General features: G+C 42.5%; 1 protein-coding gene and 1 pseudogene across 1 annotated transcript; one reads left to right on the top strand and one right to left on the bottom strand.

Moving 5' to 3' along the window:
- Positions 1 to 1,788: 1,788 nt before the first annotated feature.
- On the bottom strand, positions 1,789 to 2,466 carry LOC101124016 (putative nascent polypeptide-associated complex subunit alpha-like protein). Its single transcript, XM_019032015.4, is given in 2 exon segments — positions 1,789 to 2,093; positions 2,096 to 2,466. Coding segments are annotated over 2 exon segments (639 nt in total). The 5' UTR covers positions 2,430 to 2,466.
- Positions 2,467 to 4,320: 1,854 nt separating this feature from the next.
- LOC101125717 (double homeobox protein A-like) lies at positions 4,321 to 4,934 on the top strand (annotated as a pseudogene).
- Positions 4,935 to 19,435: the final 14,501 nt, after the last annotated feature.

The raw sequence follows: 19,435 nt of genomic DNA, 5'->3' as shown, positions 1-19,435 counted from the left end.
TTTATTATTGTCGAATAATTCTTAGGTGTTTGAAAGCAACATGTATACTTTATTGCTACTAATGAAGACAATTATTGAAGTAGTATGTTGGAAAATTTGTCTGCTACTGACCTCTGCCACACACCTGCGAACACACTCATCTACCTACCCATGCTCTATCCAGCCTGGTTGCTGACTACAAACAGAATTACTTCCCTAGCATCTTGGAAGTTGTTTTTCCTATACACACGACCTAGAAAGAAATCTCTAAGCCTATCCCTATGCTTTTTTGTTTTGTTTTGTTTTGTTTTGTTTTGTTTTGTTTTAGTAGAGATGGGGTTTCACCATGCTGGCTAGGCTGGTCTTGAACTCCTGACCTCATGATTTGTTCGCCTTGGCCTCCGAAAGTGTTGGGATCACAGGTGTGAGCCACCACTCCTGGCCCTCCCATACTTCTTTAAGGCCCCTATACCTCTTTGAACATTGATCATTCCTGAAAGAGTATGCAAATGAACCACTAATAAGATGGCATGCTTCTCAATTTAATCAGGAAAGGGTAAACACATGTTATAGAATTAAAGATCTAAACACACATTTTGAGGGATATACTCATAGGATATTGAAGGCAGAGGAATTGTTTCCAAAGAAAACAGCCTCCTTTGAAGTGAGAGTACATCAAAGCAAGTTCTTCTTACCTTTGGGAATGTAGCCTTCTTATAAATTTACATGGCCACTTGGATGGGTGATCAGGGCATAATTTTCCCTTCCCATTTTGACCTATTTGGGTTGACGTTTAGTGCATCACCACACAATGATTTGTCTATCTCCCCACTAGACTATGAATTTTTTTAGGGTAAGGACTTTTTCTTTAATCTCTGGTTCCCTGCCACATTGCAAATGACCTGTTGCTTGGGAGACACTAAAAGGATATTGAAGGAAGGGAGAAGAGCAAAGAAAGGGAGGGGAGGTGAATGGAATGGAGTCCAGTTAGACTCATGGCGCTCATTCAAAGTTGTCAAAACACTCAATTCCTGTTGGCCTTGAGGGAGCTTCCTGACTCCCAGAGCACTGGGGGATAGTGAGAAATAGGTAAAATTTGGAATCAGGAGACTTGGGTTTGTGTCCTAGTTATGCCATTTCATGCATGTGTGTCCTTAGATGAGGCATTTAACCCCCAAGCCTCAATATCATCTTCTGTAGATTGAGGATTATTATGTCCACCTTAAAGAGATCTTGAATGATTAAGTGAAATAAAATATGTGAAAGCATTCAACAATTTTTTTTTTTTTTTTTTTTTGAGACAGAGTCTCACTCTGTCACCCAGGCTGGAGTGCAGTGGTGCAATCTCAGCTCACTGCAACCTCCGCCTTCCAGATTCAAGTGATTCTCCTGCCTCAGCCTCCTGAGTAACTGGGATTACAGGTGTGCACCACCACGCCCAGCTAATTTTTGTATTTTTAGTAGAGACAGGATTTCATCATGTTGGCCAGGCTGGTCTCGAACTCATGACCTCAGGTGATCTGCCTGCCTTGGCCTCCCAAAGTGCTGAGATTCAGGCATGAGCCACCGCTCGCAGCAAGCATTCAGCAAATTTTTAAATGCCATTTAATTGTTACCTACCATTATTATTACCCTGAAATCAGAGCCATCTTCCACTGAACTCTCTTTTCTGTTTAATTTGGCAAAATACTGTCTTTTTTTTTTTCATCCAACAAGAAGCCATAACTTTATTTATGATAGAAACAGTACAAATTTCAGACCAAGCTGCAGTTACTCATCTGAGACACCAAAAAAGTTGCTTTCAGATGGTTACATTGTTAATTCCATAATAGCATTTACAATATCATTACTGTTCTTCAGGGCTCGGACTGCCTTTGCTCCCCACACATTTGCTTGTGACATGACCAATTCTATGTCCTTAATTTCTACACCTGTTTCGTCGACCTCTTCCTCTTCACTGCCCTCTTGTACAGTTGGAGTCTGTGTGTTTTCTTGAATGTTTGAGACAGCTTCACCTTGAACTTTGAATTTCTCAGCAGCTGCTAGTTGTGCTTCCTGAGATAAATCTTCAATCTTGGCTTCCCCAAAAACCATGTAGGTATCCGAAGCGGGCTCCTGTAGACATCTGGTTTTGTGATGACAAAGAGGATATTCTTAGATTTCCGGATAGTGACTCTAGTAACTCCTGTAACCTGTTGAAGACCCAGTTTGAACATAGCCTTCCGTGCTTTCTTTTCACTCCGCCTCTGTTTTGCTTTACTGACTGGTTCTTCATCAATTTCAGCTGCTACCACCAACTGGACTTGTGCGGTTACCTGGGTGGAATCCTGTTCTTCAAGCTCTGGTACTGACTCATCACTGTCAGATTCTGTTCCAGACCCTGTCTCAGCCTGGGGCTGCAGCAACTGCTGCTCTATAGCAGGGACGGTTTCTGTGGCTTCACCGGGCATTTTGTGGAGGGAACGTGGAATCAAGATGGCGGCAGAAAGAGAGCCAGAGACAGCCTGACCCACGTCTGTTGCAGAAGGAAGCCGGACGCCCAAAACACTGTCTTTTGATAGAATGCTGTAAAGAAGGGGGGAAAGTCTGATTTTAAATTTATTTTCTCTTCTTGTTCTCAGGATTTCGGTAAAGTGTATTGGATGGTTATCCTTTTTAAAAAACTGAGAGCAACAGTGATTCCAATCAAAGGTTTGCTATTGGCCTCCAGTTAAATCAGAACCGCTTGAGAACTTTATAAAATACAGATTCCCAAGTCCCAATTCCGAGGACCTCAATTCAATTGTCCTTGAGTGGGGATGGGGAAACCTGTAGCTTAAAAAGCCGCCCAGCTGAGTCTGATGAGAAACCAGGCTAGGAAACCTGGACAGGCTCCTTTTTCCATTTAAAACTGTCAGCACCTGTAATCTGAGCACCTTGGGAGGCCGAGGTGGGCAGATCACCTGAGGTCAGGAGTTCGAGACCAGCCTGGCCAACATGGTGAAACCTTGTCTCTACTTAAAAATACAAAAAAATTAGCCAGGCATGGTGGCGCATGCCTGTAATCCCAGCTACTCGGGAGGCTGAAGCAGGAGAATCACTTGAACCTGTGAGGTGGAGGTTGCAGTGAGCTGAGATCATGCCACTGCACTCCACCCTGGGCGACAGAGTGAGACTCTGTCTCGAAAACAAACAAACAAAGAAAAAACTGTCAGAAAAGCTCCAAGTTCAGGCAAGTGAGTTTTTGAATATGCCCCTTCTACCTGGCTAATTGTCAGCTGAATAAACCCTCACATGCTATGAGGGTTCATGGCATTCAAACTTGTTGTTTGAAACTAGCAATGTTATAGAAATGCCAGCCTCAGCCTGAGCATGCCTTTTCTGTAACAAATTCACAGGTAGGCACATGCACCTAAAATCAAAGCTCTGGAGCTAGAGTGGGAAATACAGGATTAGTAGGGCTCTTAGAAAAAACATTTTGATCTCTTTTGTCTTATTTCCTCAGCTTCAAGAGAAAACGGCATAAGGCATACCTCTGTCTATTTTACAGGGATTTATTATGATTATCATTATTATTATTTATTTCACCGTTTTTTTAGAGACAGGGTCTCACTCTGTCACCCAACCTGGAGTCCGGTGGTGTGATCATAGTTCACTGCAGCCTCAAACTCCTGGGCTCAAGCAATTCTCCTGCCTTAGCCTCCTCAGAAGCTGGGACTACAGGCATGCACCAGCACACCTGACATGCAGGGATGTTTTGACCTGAAAATAAATGTGAAAAAGTAATGGCGATTCGAACTTTTTGGAAAAACTCCTCTGCCTCATCATCTTTGGGCTCAGGGTATCTCCACAGTTACCATTCAGCACAAATCTTATAAAAATTAAAATTCTACATTTCTATTCCAGTTCCACTGGGACTCATGTATGGCTGGTGGTAAATTGGTGCAACTACTTCAGAAAACTGTTGAGTAGTATCTAGCAAAGCTAAACATTTGCATACCCTATTTTGCTCCTATGCACATACCCAACAGAAATGTTTACAATGTTTACCAAAAGTGATGTACTAGATGTGCATAGTGCTAATTATAATAGCTCAAAACTGAAATTACCCAAACGACCATGTACAGTAGCATGGATAAATAAATTGTAATATATTTGCACAGAATACCATACAAAAAAGAAAATGAATTATCTATAATTACATGCAAAATTAGATGAATTTCACAAGCATGAGTTTGAATGAAAAGCTAGACAGGAAACAGTCAATACTGCACCTACATAAAGTACAAAACTGGCAAAACTAAGAATTTGAGATTATGGGCCTCCCACACAGTAGTTCAGCTTCCAGGACTCTCTTCCAGCATGACCAAAGACACCTCTTCACACAAGATGGTAGCAACAAATTATAGGTGCAGTCGCACCAAACTCACAGAACAATTGAAAATCCTCACCAATACCTTCGATCAAAAACCTTGCTCAGGTTATTCTACCAAACAAAAACTTGCTTTATAAATCAATACAGAAGAGTCAAGAATCCAAATTTGGTTTCAGAATTGAAGAGCTAGGCATGGATTCCAGAAAAGACCAGAACCAGAGACTTTAGAATCAAGCCAGAGCCATGGACAAGATCAACCTGGTGCAGAGTTTCAAAGTAGAGAAGCCAGACAGTGTTGTACCGCCTACGGCGCCTCTCAATTATGCACTCTCATCAAGGCATTTTTGAAAAACCCATACCTTAGGATTGATTCCAGGAAACAACTTGCTAAAGAAATTAGTGTTCCAGAGTCAGGAGTCCAAATTTGGTTCCAAAATCAAAGATTTGGATTTCATCTCCAGAGAAAAAGGGAACCTGTTGTGTCCGTAGAACAAGAAGACCAGGGGCGAGATTTCTGAGAGACGTTCAAGGTTCAGAAGATACACAGAATGGCACCGCCCTCGCTAGCACCTCTCATTTCTCTAGAGCCAGAACACGGTGAACACAGTCAAGTTCAGTGTATTTGATATTATCAGCTTGGGTCCCAAATCTCTCTCATAGTCTTCCTGGGAGATGGGAAAGGACTTAGCTGGGTGTGGTGACTCACACTTGCAATCCCAGCACTCTGGGAGGCTGAGGCAGGAAGATTGCTTGAGCCCAGGAGTTTGAAACCAGCCTGGGCAACAGAGCAAGACCCTGTCTCTACTATCAAAAATGAAATAAATAGAAAGGACTACAGGAGGCACAGATAGGTACAGGAGGCACCACACTACCCTATTGACACAGCCTGGATCCAGAGTTCAGCAGACCTGAGACAATGAAAATAAACTTAGTAATAATAATAATAATAAAAAGATTATGGTTACCCTTGGGGAGGAGGTGGGGGGTTAGCGATTGTAAGAAGATATGAGGGGCACTTCTGGGGCACTAATATATTGTATACTGATTCTTTTTTCCCCTTTTTTATTTTTTAAAATCTTTGTAGATACACAGGTGTATAAGATTCTGTTTCTTGATCTGAGTGATGGTTATACAAGAATGTTTAGTTTAAAAATTAATTGAGTTGTATATTTATGATATCTGCACTTTTCCATGCATATTACACTTCAGTTAAAAGTTGAAATCTAAGCATGCTCCTCAAAAAAAGAAAAAAAAGTTGAAATCAACTCCCAGAATGCATATCCAAAGCGTAGCTGGTGATGCTCAACAAGGGAAAACTGACATTTATTTATAGCAGGACTCACTTTCTTTTAAAGTATTTTATTAGTTATTATTAATTTTTTAAAGATGTGCTCTTGCTCTGTCACCCTGGCTGGAGTGCAGTGTAGCGATCATACCTCACTGCAGCCTCGAACTCCTGAGCTCAAATGGTCCTCCTGCCTCAGCCTACCGAGTAGCTGAGACTATAGGCATGCACCACCACACCTGGCTAGTCTCTTTCTTTTTAAAGATGCTGGGAAGAGCCCACATGCTGTAACCTCTGAACAGTTTTCCCAGCTGACCATTTTGGTTGTCTTTAAAGAAGTCTGATCAAAAAAAAAAAAAAAAATCTAAATAAAAAAAAAAAAAAAAAGCCCATTAGGTGTATTTTACAAAGGCTTCCTGAGCTGATAATATAATTCAACTATGCCTTCTGAAATGAAGGAGAATATTTCCTCCACATCCATAGAAACTTTCTTTTTGCCTTCAAAACGTGCCTTGAATGGAGCTTGAGAAGAAATGTGTTAACATGGCCTGTAAGGTTAACTGGTCTGCTGAGTGAGGTATTCAGAAACTAACACACACACAAAATCATTTGAAAAAGTATGGCATTGTTGCTGTGTGTGTGCTTTTAAAAATTCCTTCTTAAAATGGCTTTCTTTTAAGCCAGGCGTGGTCATGTGCGCCTGTAGTCCCAGCTGCTCTGGAGGTTGAGCGGGGAGGATCATTTGAGCCCAGCAGTTCGAGTCCAGCCTGGGCAACAGAAAGAGACTCCCATCTCTAAGATAAACCAAAAAAAAAAAAATGTTTTAAATGGCCTTATTTTTTAACGAAACTTTACATGTTCATTTTTAAGTCAATCAATACAGAAAACTAAAGAGCAGGAACCAGTATCTTAAATAAAAATCACCCTGGATGCCACCTCCCTAAGTAACTATTATTAGCATTCAGTGACTCTCATTCCAATAATTCTCTAGGCATAGATAGGAATTATTTTGTAAACATGGGGGAAATTTTAAACAAAAAGCAAATTATAAAGGAAAATCACTTGCATAATCTCCATTTATCTCTTAGAGGATGAAGGAGAGAGAAGAACTTTTACTTCCACAGACTACAAAATAGCCTCTTTTTGGTTTCTCCTTTGATGAGATGAGTGCTCTGATAAGGAAATAGTTGAAATTCTAAGGTGAATAAATAGTGCCTTTCTGATCAGGCATTGGCCTAACTTGGGTGGGAGGTGGGTTGGAAAAGAGAGGAACCACGTCTAGTTGGTTTGATTATGGTGGGACTTTCTGAAAGGAGCCATTCACATGGAATCAAGACGTAGACCACCACAGAGCAAAGGAGAGAGAAGGTGTGGCCCAGGGCTATTAACAAAGCAACCGTTGCCAGGGTGCCTGAGCAGATGAACACACAGGAAAAGGAAGGTGGGGAGGTGACTAAGATAATGATTGGAAGATTTGAAAAATGATCCCAGACCTGATCAAAGGAAAGAAATAGAACAAAATAGTGTCATGGGTCTGACTACTCTTAATTAAAATAATTTCAGTTTCTTCTATAACTTTCAAAAGGATAGCTTTTATTTTATTTTATTTTTTATTTTATTTTATTTTTTTTGAGATGGAGTCTTGCTCTGTCACCCAGGCTGGAGTGCAGTGGTGCGATCTCAGCTCACTGCAACCCCCACCTCTTAGGTCCAAGCGATTCTCCTGCCTCAGCCTCCCCAGTAGCTGGGATTACAAGCACACACCACCACACCCAGATGAGTTTTGTATTTTTAGTAGAGATGGGGTTTCACCATGTTGGCCAGGCTGGTCTCAAACTCCTGACCTCGTGATCCACCTGCCTTAGCCTCCCAAAGTGCTGGGATTACAGGCATAAGCCACTGCACCCGGCCAAAGAGATCTGTTTGAATCACAGATTAAATGCGTTGATTCATAGATTCTACCTACTTACAAGTAAGCCGAGCCCAAAAATAAGATTTTTATTTGTTGCGTGGCTCCTTCTCCAATTGGGTTTTGCAAAATTCTCACAAGATGAGGATTCCTTTAACTGAGGGTTTGGGAGATAGCAAAGTGCCAATCCTGATCTTTCCAGCAGTCTGTGATGCTCCCTATCTAACCTAGGTGGAAGATGGTGATTCACTGCCTAAGGGAGTGAAAAAGGCTCTGAGACTCAGAAGGAAAAATTACCGTTCTGCCTTGAAAGTTTTTCAAATGAAAGTTTACATAGATTGAGCCACTAGGACAGAAAGTCCTCAAAGCTTGGTTCATCTCTCCTGAGACCTCATTTCCATAATGAAGTCTCAAAATTAATGTGTGTCTTTAGTACCCATTGTTACTGGTTCATAATGGTAGGCCAACCCAAGCCATTAAAACCCCACTGATTGTGAACACATTTGTTCACAATCAGTTTGTGCCTGCCCTAGTCCACCAGCTTGGCATATACTGGCTTGTTTAATATTCATAACTATAAGGCAAGCACTGTTATTATCCCTATTTTACAGATGAGGAAATAGAGGCAAAGAGAAGGTAGGCTGCTTGCCCAAGGTCTCAGAGCTAATGCATGAGGCCTCAAAGGGTATGCTTCGAGCTAAGGGGCTGGTGCCAAAAATCTGATTCATGAAGGCTGGGGGCAATTAATGTTAGAATAGAGACCAATTTTCTTTACAACAATTCCTGGTCCTTGCTGTAAATTCTCAGATTATTTCAAGTGGCCTTGGAAAGTCACAAAATCTCACAACACACCACCCGCCTCTCTGGCAGTTTATTATATTGGGTGCTGGCCTCCTGATCTTGCACCCCAGTGTGTACTCAGTTTCTATGCAGGAAAGCAAGAGATGTACACATGCATGAGTGTGTGTGTGAATGTGAGTGCATGTGTGTGAGTTTGTGGGTTAATAAATGTGCATGTATGTGTGAGTGAAAGTATGAATGAGTGTATGGGTATGAATTTGTGCACGTGGGGGGTTGTAACTGCATGAGTGCATTTGTGAGCATATGTGAGTGATGTATCATGCGTGCATGCATGATTGTATAAATGAAAGTGGGAATGAGTGTGTGAGTGTACCAAGGGTGGACAGGTGTGTGGGTGTATGTGTCAGTGTATCGAGGGTGGAGAGGTGTGTGGGTCTATGTGAGTGTACGAGGTTGGATAGGTATGTGGGTGTACGTGTGAGTGTACCAAGGGTGGACAGGTGTGTGAGTGTATGCGTGAGTGTACAGAGGTTGGACAGGTGTGTGGGTGTATGTGTGAGTGTATCGAGGGTGGAGAGGTGTGTGGGTCTATGCATGAGTGTACCGAGGGTGGATAGGTGTGTGGGTGTATGTGTGAGTGTACAGAGGTTGGACAGGTGTGTGGGTGTATGTGTGAGTGTATCGAGGGTGGAGAGATGTGTGGGTCTATGCATGAGTGTACCGAGGGTGGATAGGTGTGTGGGTGTATGTGTGAGTGTATCAAGGGTGGATAGGTGTGTGTGTGAGTGTATCGAGGGTGGACAGGTGTGTGGGTGTACGTGTGAGTGTATCAAGGGTGGACAGGTGTGTGGGTTATGAGTGTATCGAGGGTGGACAGGTGCGTGGGTATATGTATGAGTGTATTGAGAGTGTATGTGTGTGTCCGAGTGAATGTGTGAGTGTGCATGTCTGTGTGCCTGATAGTGTGCATGTGTGTGGTTATGCAAATGTGCATTGTGTGAATGGGCATGTGGCTGTGTGTCTGAGAGAATGTGTGTGCATATATGCTGCTCCCAACTTCCTTACAGGCAACAAGATCAGGTGACACAAGAGCTCTGTCCTCTGATGAGAAAGCTTGAGGTAGTTGTCCAAGGACAGCTCTGTGCCACCAGGAGAAGTTGCCACGTGGCCTCTGAGAGGCACGAGCCCAGCAAACCCACTTGTGCCACTATAGGCATAGCTCACCGGACCACTCATGTAACTGTGACCGCCTTTTAAAGCCTGTGGGAATTCCTTTTCTCATTGATGAGTGGAAGTGGTCAGGTCACTTGGATCACATTCCTGCTCTGCCTCCAGACATGAAGGGACTGTGGGCAAGCCACTTCACCTTTCCGGTCCTCACTGTCCCTGTCTGATAAAAGACAGCAGTCATACCCAGCACAAAAGTTTATGGTGATGCTCAAGCCAATGCATCTTAGGAAGAACCTCACTAGACAATGTACTTTGCACAGTGTATGTTTAATAAATGATGTTGTTGTTGCAATGAACAATGAAAATATTTTTTGTTTTGGGCCAAATCAATAGTGGAGCCAGGCACCACAGGAAGTTTGCAAACGCTTTGCATCTGTCTTATTGTATACCTTAATTATACATTAGGGCACCTTGAAAGCCACTGACAAATGAGGCCCGAGGTTCAGAAAGAGTTAATACACCACAATAGTAACGGCACTCCTCATGGTCACCCAGGAAATCAGCCCTTCGCTTTAGCCAAGGGGAAAGTGGAAAAGTCCGTATTACACCACAAACCCAATTTGACCGCTGCAAATGCTGACTGGAGTGAATTAAACCTCTTTCAAAATGAAACACTACACCTGTAACTGTGACTTGATTGCCCAACTTTTTAAGGACCAGAAAAAATGAAATAAAGAAAGGAACTCTCAGCAGGAAGGCCACGGTGTCACTGAGGAGAACCCAGTCAGAACAATGACGGGACTGCCTGCCGGGGCCACCTGCCTGAGAGGCGGGAATTGAGTCAATAAAGTCACTAAACAAACAGTGGAGCTTTAGTGTTCTAAATCAGTTTGTACAGTGGTTAAAGCTTGTGGGCCGAGGAACACTGAAAGACTGCACACGTCCTCTATTAAATCTGAGCCAAACTCCTGTGGCAAATGCTTTGTTTACTCATCGCCTTTCTTTGCAAGACGGCTGCCCGTGAGGGTCATGAGCTGAGCTGGCGGAGTAGCGGCCAGAGGACACTGGAGCTTGGGGTGGTGTCTGCACCTTCAGGCCAGCCGACTCCCCTGCCTGCAACAAAGTGTTGGCTGAATGTTCCTCACAAAAGAGGGGCTTAGGGCCCCATAACCCTAATAAAGCAGAAGCCTCAGGTGAAGAGGACAGAATGGAAGAAGAAAAAGGCGTGAAACAGGCTCTGTCAGTTAGAGACGGTCCTGGAAAGTAGCTTTTAAGATTCTTTTTTTTTTTTTTTTTTTTCGACAGGGACTCCCTCTGTCACCCAGGCTGGAGTGCAGTGGCACAATCTCCGCTCACTGCAGCCTCGACATCCCGGGCTCAAGCAATCGTCCTACCTTAGCCTCCCAAGTAGCTAGGACTACAGGCATGTACCACCATGCCCCCCTAATTTTTTGTGTTTTTAGTAGAGACGGAATTTCACCATGTTGCCCAGGCTGATCTCAAACTCCTGATCTCAGGCAATCCACCCGCCTCGGCCTCCCAAAGTGCTGGGATTACAGGCGTGAGCCACTGCATGTGGCTGCCTTTAAGATTCCTGCTCCAAGGTAAAAAAAAAAAAAAAAAAAAAAGAGTCCGAGAGGAAGAGAGTGGCTGGAAGTCTGGGTCAGAGGTTCAGGGTCTCCCCTGAAAGCAGAGCTCAGCTCTCAGCCAGCACTGTTCCTCTGCTTTCCATCTGTATGTAGTGCTTAAAAATACCTCCACGTGGCTGGGCGCAGTGGCTTACGCCTGTAATCCCAGCACTTTGGAAGGCTGAGGCGGGCGGATCACGAGGTCAGGAGATTGAGACCATCTTGGCTAACAGGGTGAAACCCCATCTCTACTAAAAATACAAAAAATTAGCCGGGCGTGGTGGCGGGCGCCTAGTCCCAGCTAATCTGGAGGCTGAGGCAGGAGAATGGCGGGAATCCGGGAGGCGGAGCATGCAGTGAGCCGAGATCGCACCACTGCAGTCCAGCCTGGGCTACAGAGCAAGACTCCATCTCAAAAAAAAAAAAAAAAAAACACCTCCACGTTAGCAACACAGAGTCCTTTAGAATTGGGACAAATTTAAATTTTCTGTAATTTTTAAAATCTTTTGTAGATATGCAGGCTTACCAAGTTGCCCAGGTTTGAACTCCTGGGCTCAAACGATCCTCCTGCTTCAGCCTCCTAAAGAGCTGGGACTACAGGCATGAGCCACTGTGCCCAGCTGCAAATTTAAATTTTAAAACTCTGGAAATATGTAATATGATTTTAAATGTGATAAATGACAAGATGTGTGTCAATGAATTAACCACATTTATGGCATTCACAAGAGGTAGCTTTGTCATCATGAAAAGCTGGTAATATTTTTGTGGGGACGGGGTGGGGCAGAATGGTTCCCATAATAAGTCCTAACCTCACAACATTTCACACTTTGGAGGCAGTAAGGAAGCCGGGAGGAGAGCAATCAGTGCCAAATTACACAGCTTCCATGTAGGCGCAAGGCACTCTTTTGTAACACTTGGACTTTGTCTTTAGTGCCTTATTTCCCATGGTGCACCTGTCTCTCATTCCCATAACAGGAAGGAGGGTTTTCTGGGGCTGAGACACAAGTGGATCATGAGAAGTAAGAGGATATCAATCTTTTCCAGGCCCAACTGCCTCTAAATTTTCTGTGTTGCAACATTTCTTCTTCCTCTTTTCTTCCATCAACAAGGAAACATTTGACTATGTCTGGAGACATTTTTAGTGATTATAACTGAGGGTGGAGTGCTCCTGACATCTCTAGTGGTTGGAGGCCAGAGATGTTGCTAAATGTCTTACAATGCACAGGACAGCTTCCCACATCAAAGAATTATCAAGCCCAAAACATCAACAGTACTGGGCTGGAAAACCCTGCTTTCATGTTCTGATATCCCAGCTGTATTATTGAAAAGCATCTCTTTGAACTAACTCACAATATGGTTTGAATAGCTGATAGTGCATGTATAACCCTGCAAGGGCCAGTTGGCTTTTAAAAGTGGTTCTCACTTGTTGGCAGGACTTTAAGTGAGGCAAAAAAGGAGGTGAAGACTCTTGGGTAGCCACTAGGAGAAAGTGTGTGTGTGTGTGTGTGTGTGTGTGTATTTGTGTGTTGGGGAGGCTCTCCTGGCTATTCCTTTCGTCTCATCATGGAGGCATCTACCTACTTGTGCTATGGGTAGAAAGACCAGCCCTGTCCACTCATTCTGGCAAGGGCTGACGTGAGGACCCAGGTGTGTCATCTCCCCTACCTGCAAATGATGGGAGGCATAAGCATTGACTGACACACATGGTCCAGTTTACCCTGTGAGGAGAATGATTCTCAGTTAAAAGATTGAAGGGATAGAGCTGGGTCAGAAAAGCCACAACGCAAAAGCTGATGTGAAGACTGGACACATTGGCCCTGATGCCTACTTCTGCACAGCCCTCTCCAAGTAGTTAGTGAAAATATACTAAATGCATCTTTTGAGTTAGGGGTTCTCAACTTTGGTTTCATGTAAGAATCCCTAAGGAGGCTTTGCAAACTCTAATGCCCAGGACTCATGGCTCCAGACCATTTACTGAGAATATTTAGAGGTGAAACTCAGGAATCAGTATTTTTTAAGTTATATTTTATTGAAGTATAACAAACATATAAAACGTGCATATATCTCTAGCTATTCCACTTCTGGATATATACACAAAAGAATTAAAAGAGGGTCTCAAAGAGATATTTGTATACCCGTGTTCACAGTAGCATCACTCACAACAGCCAAAAGGTGGAAGCAACCCAAATGTCCATTGATAGATGAATGGATAAACAAAATGTGGTACACCCATTCAATAGGATATTGTTTGGCCTTAAAAAGGAAGGAAATTCTGATCTATGCTATAACATGGATAAAACGTAAGGCCTTTATACCAAGTGAAATAAGGTCCCCAAAAGGTAAATACTGTATAATTTCACTCATATGAGGCACCTAGAGTCGTCCCATTCATAGAAACAGAAAGTAGAATGGCAGTTGCCAGAGCTGGGGTGGAGGGAGGAAAGAGAGTTGTTGTTAAATGAGCTTGGAGTTTCAGTTTTGCGAGATGAAAAGATTGGTATCACAACAATGTGAATGTACTTAACATTACTAAACTGTACACTTAAACTGATTAAAATGATAAAGTTTATGTTAGGTGTATTTTGCCATCATTTTTAACAAATATATATATCAAAAGAATACAGCTTGATGAATTTTCACAAAGTAAATGCACACAAACATCCAGCACCCAGATGAAGAAATGGAATATGACCAGCACCTCACAAGCCTTCTTGATGCCCCCTCCTGGTCACTATCTTTACCCCAAGGGTGTTGGTATCCTGACTTCTAACACCACAGTGTAAGTCTAATTTTTAAAGCATCTGCAATAGTTTAAAGATACATATTTTATACCATCATTCCCTATACCTCTAATTGACTTCAAAGATGCTTTTTATATATATAAAAATAAGTGTGCTACTTTGGGCATATATCTTTGTCCACATCTGTCTATTTTCTTAGGATAGAGTGATTCCTAAAGGTGGAATTTCTGAGTCAAATGATGTGAAATGTTTAAAGGCTCTTGTTTTTTGTTTTTTTTTTTTGACAGAGTCTCACTCTGTTGCCCAGGCTGGAGTGCAGTGGCGCGATCTCAGCTCACTGCAACCTCCACCTCCCGGGTTCAAGGGATTCTCTTGCCTCAGCCTTCTGAGTAGCTGGGATTACAGGCGTGTTGCCACCACACCTGGCTGATTTTTGTATTTTTAGTAGAGACAGGGTTTCTCCATGTTGGCCAGGCTGGTCTCGAACTCCTAACCTCAGGTGATCTACCTGCCTCAGCCTCCCAAAGTGCTGGGATTACAGGTGCGAGCCACCGCGCCGGCCCCTAAAGTCTCTTGATTCTTAAAGGCATCAATAGAGGTTTTCAGGGGATCACAAGGTGCAGCCACAGCAAGAATCACTGGGTTGGAGTTTGTGGAGGATCTCTGATCAATTCCTTAACGAATATGCCTTTAACCTCCACTTATCTGGACTTGATCCACATTGAAATTATTTAAAGATTCAAAGAAAAACGATGTGGCAGTTGAGTTGGTTTTGGCTGCAAGGAAACAATTAGACATCACTTTAACAACATTTATTGTTCTCCCTTAACAAAAAAATTCTAGATAGGTAGATAAGCAAAGAATTTGGAGTTACTGGGGAATTTAGAGAAAGAATTTGGAGAATTTGAAGAGAAGAAAACAAACAATATGTAAAAGGCATCCCTTTTTAAATTCTTTTGAAACAACATATATATCTAGCTAGGGAAAACAGGATATGGAGCAGAGAGGGGAGTATAAATAAGTAAATCATAGTGTTTTAGGCCAAATACAAGATTAAGTATTTAGAATTTATTAGTCCATTTAATTTGACACTTAAAAAATGTGAAATAGCTATTACTGTTACAGGAAAGGGGTCCGGATCCAGAACCCAAGAGAGGGTTCTTGGATCTTGTGCAAGAAGGAATTCAGGGTGAGTCCATAGAGTGACGTGAAAGCAAGCTTATTAAGAAAGTAAAGGAATAAAAGAATGGCTACTCCATAGAGCAGCCCTGAGGGCTGCTGATTGCCCATTTTTATGGGTTTTTAAAAATTATATACTAAACAAGAGGTGAATCCCCTTTTTAGACCATATAGAGAAACTTCCTGATGTTGCCATGGCATTTGTAAACTGTCATGGCGCTGGTGGGAGTGTAGCAGTGAGGACCACCAGAGGTCACTCTCATCGCCATCTTGGTTTTGGTGGGTTTTAGCCAGCTTCTTTACTGCAACCTGTTTTATCAGCAAAGTCTTTATAACCTGTGTCTTTTGCTGACCTCCTATTTCATCCTGTGACTTAGAATGCTTTAGCCATTTGGGAATGCAGCCCAGTAGGTTTTAGCCTCATTTTACCCAGCCCCTATTCAAGATGGAGTTGCTCTGGTTCAAACACCTCTGACATTTCTATCTCCATTTCTCATGAGATACAAGCCAAAGATTTATTTTTTAATTTTATTTTTATGTATTTATTCATTTTTTGAGACAGAGTCTCACTCTGTCACCCAGGCTGGAGTGCAGTGATGTGATCTCAGCTCACTGCAACCTCCACCTCCCAAATTCAAGCAATTCTCCTGCCTCAGCCTCCCAAGTAGCTGGGACTACAGGCATTCACCACCATGCCTGGCTAATTTTTGTATTTTTGGTAGAGATGGGGTTTCACTATATTGGCCTGGCTGGTCTCGAACCTGTGACCTCAGGTTATCTGCTCAAGATAACTCTGACTCCCAAAGTGCCGGATTACAGGCGTGAGCCACCACGCCCGACCAAGATACAAGCCAAAGATTTAAATGATGTGTCCAGGAATACCCAATTTGCTAGCAAGTGTCAGGGAATCAAATACAGTCTCCATCCTGCCCCCAGCTTGCCAGGTGGCTTTGTGCATGTTCTGGGCACTCCCCTCCCCAGGCCAGTTTTCAGCCACTTGGAACAAATGATCTCAAAGGTTTATTTTAGATTTAGCCATTAACCTGAGTGCCATTTTCAGCAGTTACACATATACTAATGGTTACTGGAAGCAGGACAAAAGAGTAGCTCTGAAACCAATGGCATCGACTACAGCTTCAGGAGCAATTTGGGAATTAAGGATAGCTTAGCAAAACTTTAATATTTAGCCCATTAAAGCAGACTATGGACCTTAGGATGCTAAGCCCTATCACTGTGTGGCCCTCCCTGGATTCCAAGAGTCCTGAAGACACTTCCACAATGGGCGCGGCTGCCCTAAAATTCAGTCACTGTTAACTTACTTTATGCTAAGACAGTGGAGGCTAGCCATGGCCAGCCTTGTGAGCTCAGAGACTTTCCACGACCATTTCTCTCCTCTTGATGCTTCTCAGCCACAGATGCCATCCCTCAGGATCACAAAGGGCTTTCTTTTTCTTGCTCTATAGATCCAATGAAGTCTTTTCTGTGTCCAGCCAGGAAATGGAGGAGTCTTGTAGCTTAATTAAGATGAGCTTATTCAACATCACTCAGAGGGAGCTGCATTTCCCAGTCTGCTAACAGCATTTTTACTAACATTAAAATGGCTTATGAGAGGAGCAAATTAACATTGCTATGGAAACTTCAGAATTTTCTGACATTTTAGAGTTGACATTTTTAGCCTCAATCTTTCCTCAACAAGGTATTTAGTATTTAATAAGTTCTGGGATTAGGAGCTTTCTTCTCTAGAGACAAATATTAGCTATAGTCTTCAAAGATGGCAGCTGCCTAAATGTTGAATAAACCCAGAATGTTTTCCCCAAACATCCAGAACACATTTAATTAAATGCTACCTATCTCTCATACTTCCTCCAGCTGCTAACCCAGACTCTTCTCTATCTATATCCATAAAAAAATAAAAAGGAATCTCCAGACATTTCTGTAGTGGGAATTTTATGTGACTTTAAAAAATATATATTCAAAATTTTAAATGTGAATATATATATATATATATACACACACACACACACACAGACACACACACACACACATATATATGTATTTTTGTTTTGAGATGGAGTTGCGCTCTTGTTGCCTAGGCTGGAGTGCAATGGCACAATCTTGGCTCACTGCAACCTCCACCTCCCAGGTTCATGTGATTCTTTTGCCTCAGCCTCCTTAGTAGCTGGGATTACAGGCATGCGCCACCACATCCAGCTAATTTTGTATTTTTAGGAGAGACAGAGTTTCACCATGTTGGCCAGGCTGGTCTCGAACTCCCAACCTCAGGTGATCCACCTGCCTTGGACTCCCAAAGTGCCGGGATTGCAGGCGTGAGCCACTGTGCCTAGCCAAAATGTGAATACAATTCATGTGACCAAAAATGTCAATTTTGAACATTAAAGAAAATGACAATTTAATGAGACTAGAAATTGAATATTAGTCTTGCTAGAAAGGAGAAAGCAAATTATTTCATTTTTGAGGAGAAAACAATATTTAAAACTCTAAATTTCTAGGTATTACTTCATCTGCGTTATTTTTTTAAGTGGATTCCATCCATCATCCTCTCTGTTCAGTTCAGATAATGTCAGCTGGAATGGAAGCTACATGTTTAGACTTCAAATCAGCTGAGGTAATAACAGCTAGGACAGATTCCATCCAATATACATTTAGTGCTGGGTTTCTTCAACAATATTTATCTTTAACCAGCAGATTTCGTCTATCCAAAATCACCAAAGATGACAATGCTCATATCATTTGTAATGGTTTCCACTTATACATTCCATTAGGATGTGTAAACACATGGAAAATCAAGTGGAAAATTAAGGATACACCTTAACAACAAAATAGACAGGTAAAAAGGCTATGTAACCCTTATCTTCTATATCAATTTTTGTTAAGGTTTTTCTTATACTTTTTTCCTCCTTTTTTCAAATAAAATTTAGTTCTCTACTTAGTTTTCTGGGTTTTTTTTCTTTAATATTAAGATGCAGGAGAACTAGAAATGATAACTAATATTAAAACAGGTCATATGATTTTTATACAAAACAGGAATCTATTTTCACTGGAGGACACCCATTGACATCTCTTGAGTTCTCATGACAGGCCAGGCCCACACATGGAAGAACAAATGCTTCTCTTCTCCCAAAACAGTTGAGTGGAAAATATTTAATAAATTCAGTTTATCCTTAGCTTGCAAGGGTCAGCCAAGCTGCAGTCCTGCCACCTGGTCCCTGTGTTGGATTTTTTCCTGCAGTGTGACCAGTGAAATCATTATGGAAGGGACATCAGCCCAGCCTTCTCAGGACCTGCTGCTGCTCCTCTCCCAACAGGCTCTGGTCTCAGTGCTCAGGGCTTCAGCCAGTTGCGTGCTGGTAAATGTTTAACACAGGCTCTCCAAAAAGAAAAGGGTTGGATTTGCTAGTTCCCTTAGTATAAATAACTCCACCATGGCCAAATTTTTTTTTTTTGAGATGGAGTTTTTTACTTGTCACCCAGGCTGGAGTGCAATGGTGCAATCTCAGCTCACTGCAACCTCCACCTCCTGGGTTCAAGCGATTCTCCTGCCTCAGCCTCCCGAGTAGCTGGGATTACAGGTGCCTGCCACCATGCCCAGCTAATTTTTTGTATTTTGAGATGGGGTTTCACCATGTTGGTCAGGCTGGTCTTGAACTCCTGATCTCAGGTGATCCACCCATCTCGGCCTCCCAAAGTGCTGGGATTACAGACGTGAGCCACTGCGCACCATGGCCAATTTTTAACTACCAACATGAGGTCACTGAATATGGAATTGGGAAGAGATGTGCACAATGGGTTCTAGCAAGCCGGCAAGAGCTGGCACCAGCACATTCTCTGTCTTTAGCCCTGGAGACCAGATCCCTGATGACCGTTCCAGAGTTTTAACACCTTCTCTTCCTGGTGAGCAGGGAGGTGGTGGGTTCAGGCCCACTGCTAACTTGGCCAAGCAGGAAAGCACTCAAGACAGATGGCAAAGCTCATAGGCTACGGTGCTTTATTTAATCACCTGAATATTTCTGTCCTACTCCTCCTCCAGAGGAAATAAGACACCAGCAGCATGAATAAATGCAGCACATGAATGTCGTTAGCATATACAGTCATCCCTTAGCAGCCACAGGAGATTGGTTCCAGGATCTCCTTCAGATATCAAAATGCACAGATGCTCAAGTCCCTCATATAAAATGGGGTAACATTTGCATGTAACCGATGCACATCCTCCTGTATACTTTAAATCACCTCTAGATTACTTATAATACCCAATACAATGTAATGCTGTGTAGTTAATACTGTATTGTTTAGAAAATAATGACAAATTTAAAAGTCTGCACACGTTTAATACATACATCCATATTTTTCTCCTGAATACTTTTGATCTGT

This window comes from Gorilla gorilla, chromosome 7 (genome assembly GCF_029281585.2).
Source record: "Gorilla gorilla gorilla isolate KB3781 chromosome 7, NHGRI_mGorGor1-v2.1_pri, whole genome shotgun sequence".
NCBI classification, from domain to species: domain Eukaryota; kingdom Metazoa; phylum Chordata; class Mammalia; order Primates; family Hominidae; genus Gorilla; species Gorilla gorilla.
This window is presented reverse-complemented; position numbering and strand designations above follow the sequence as displayed.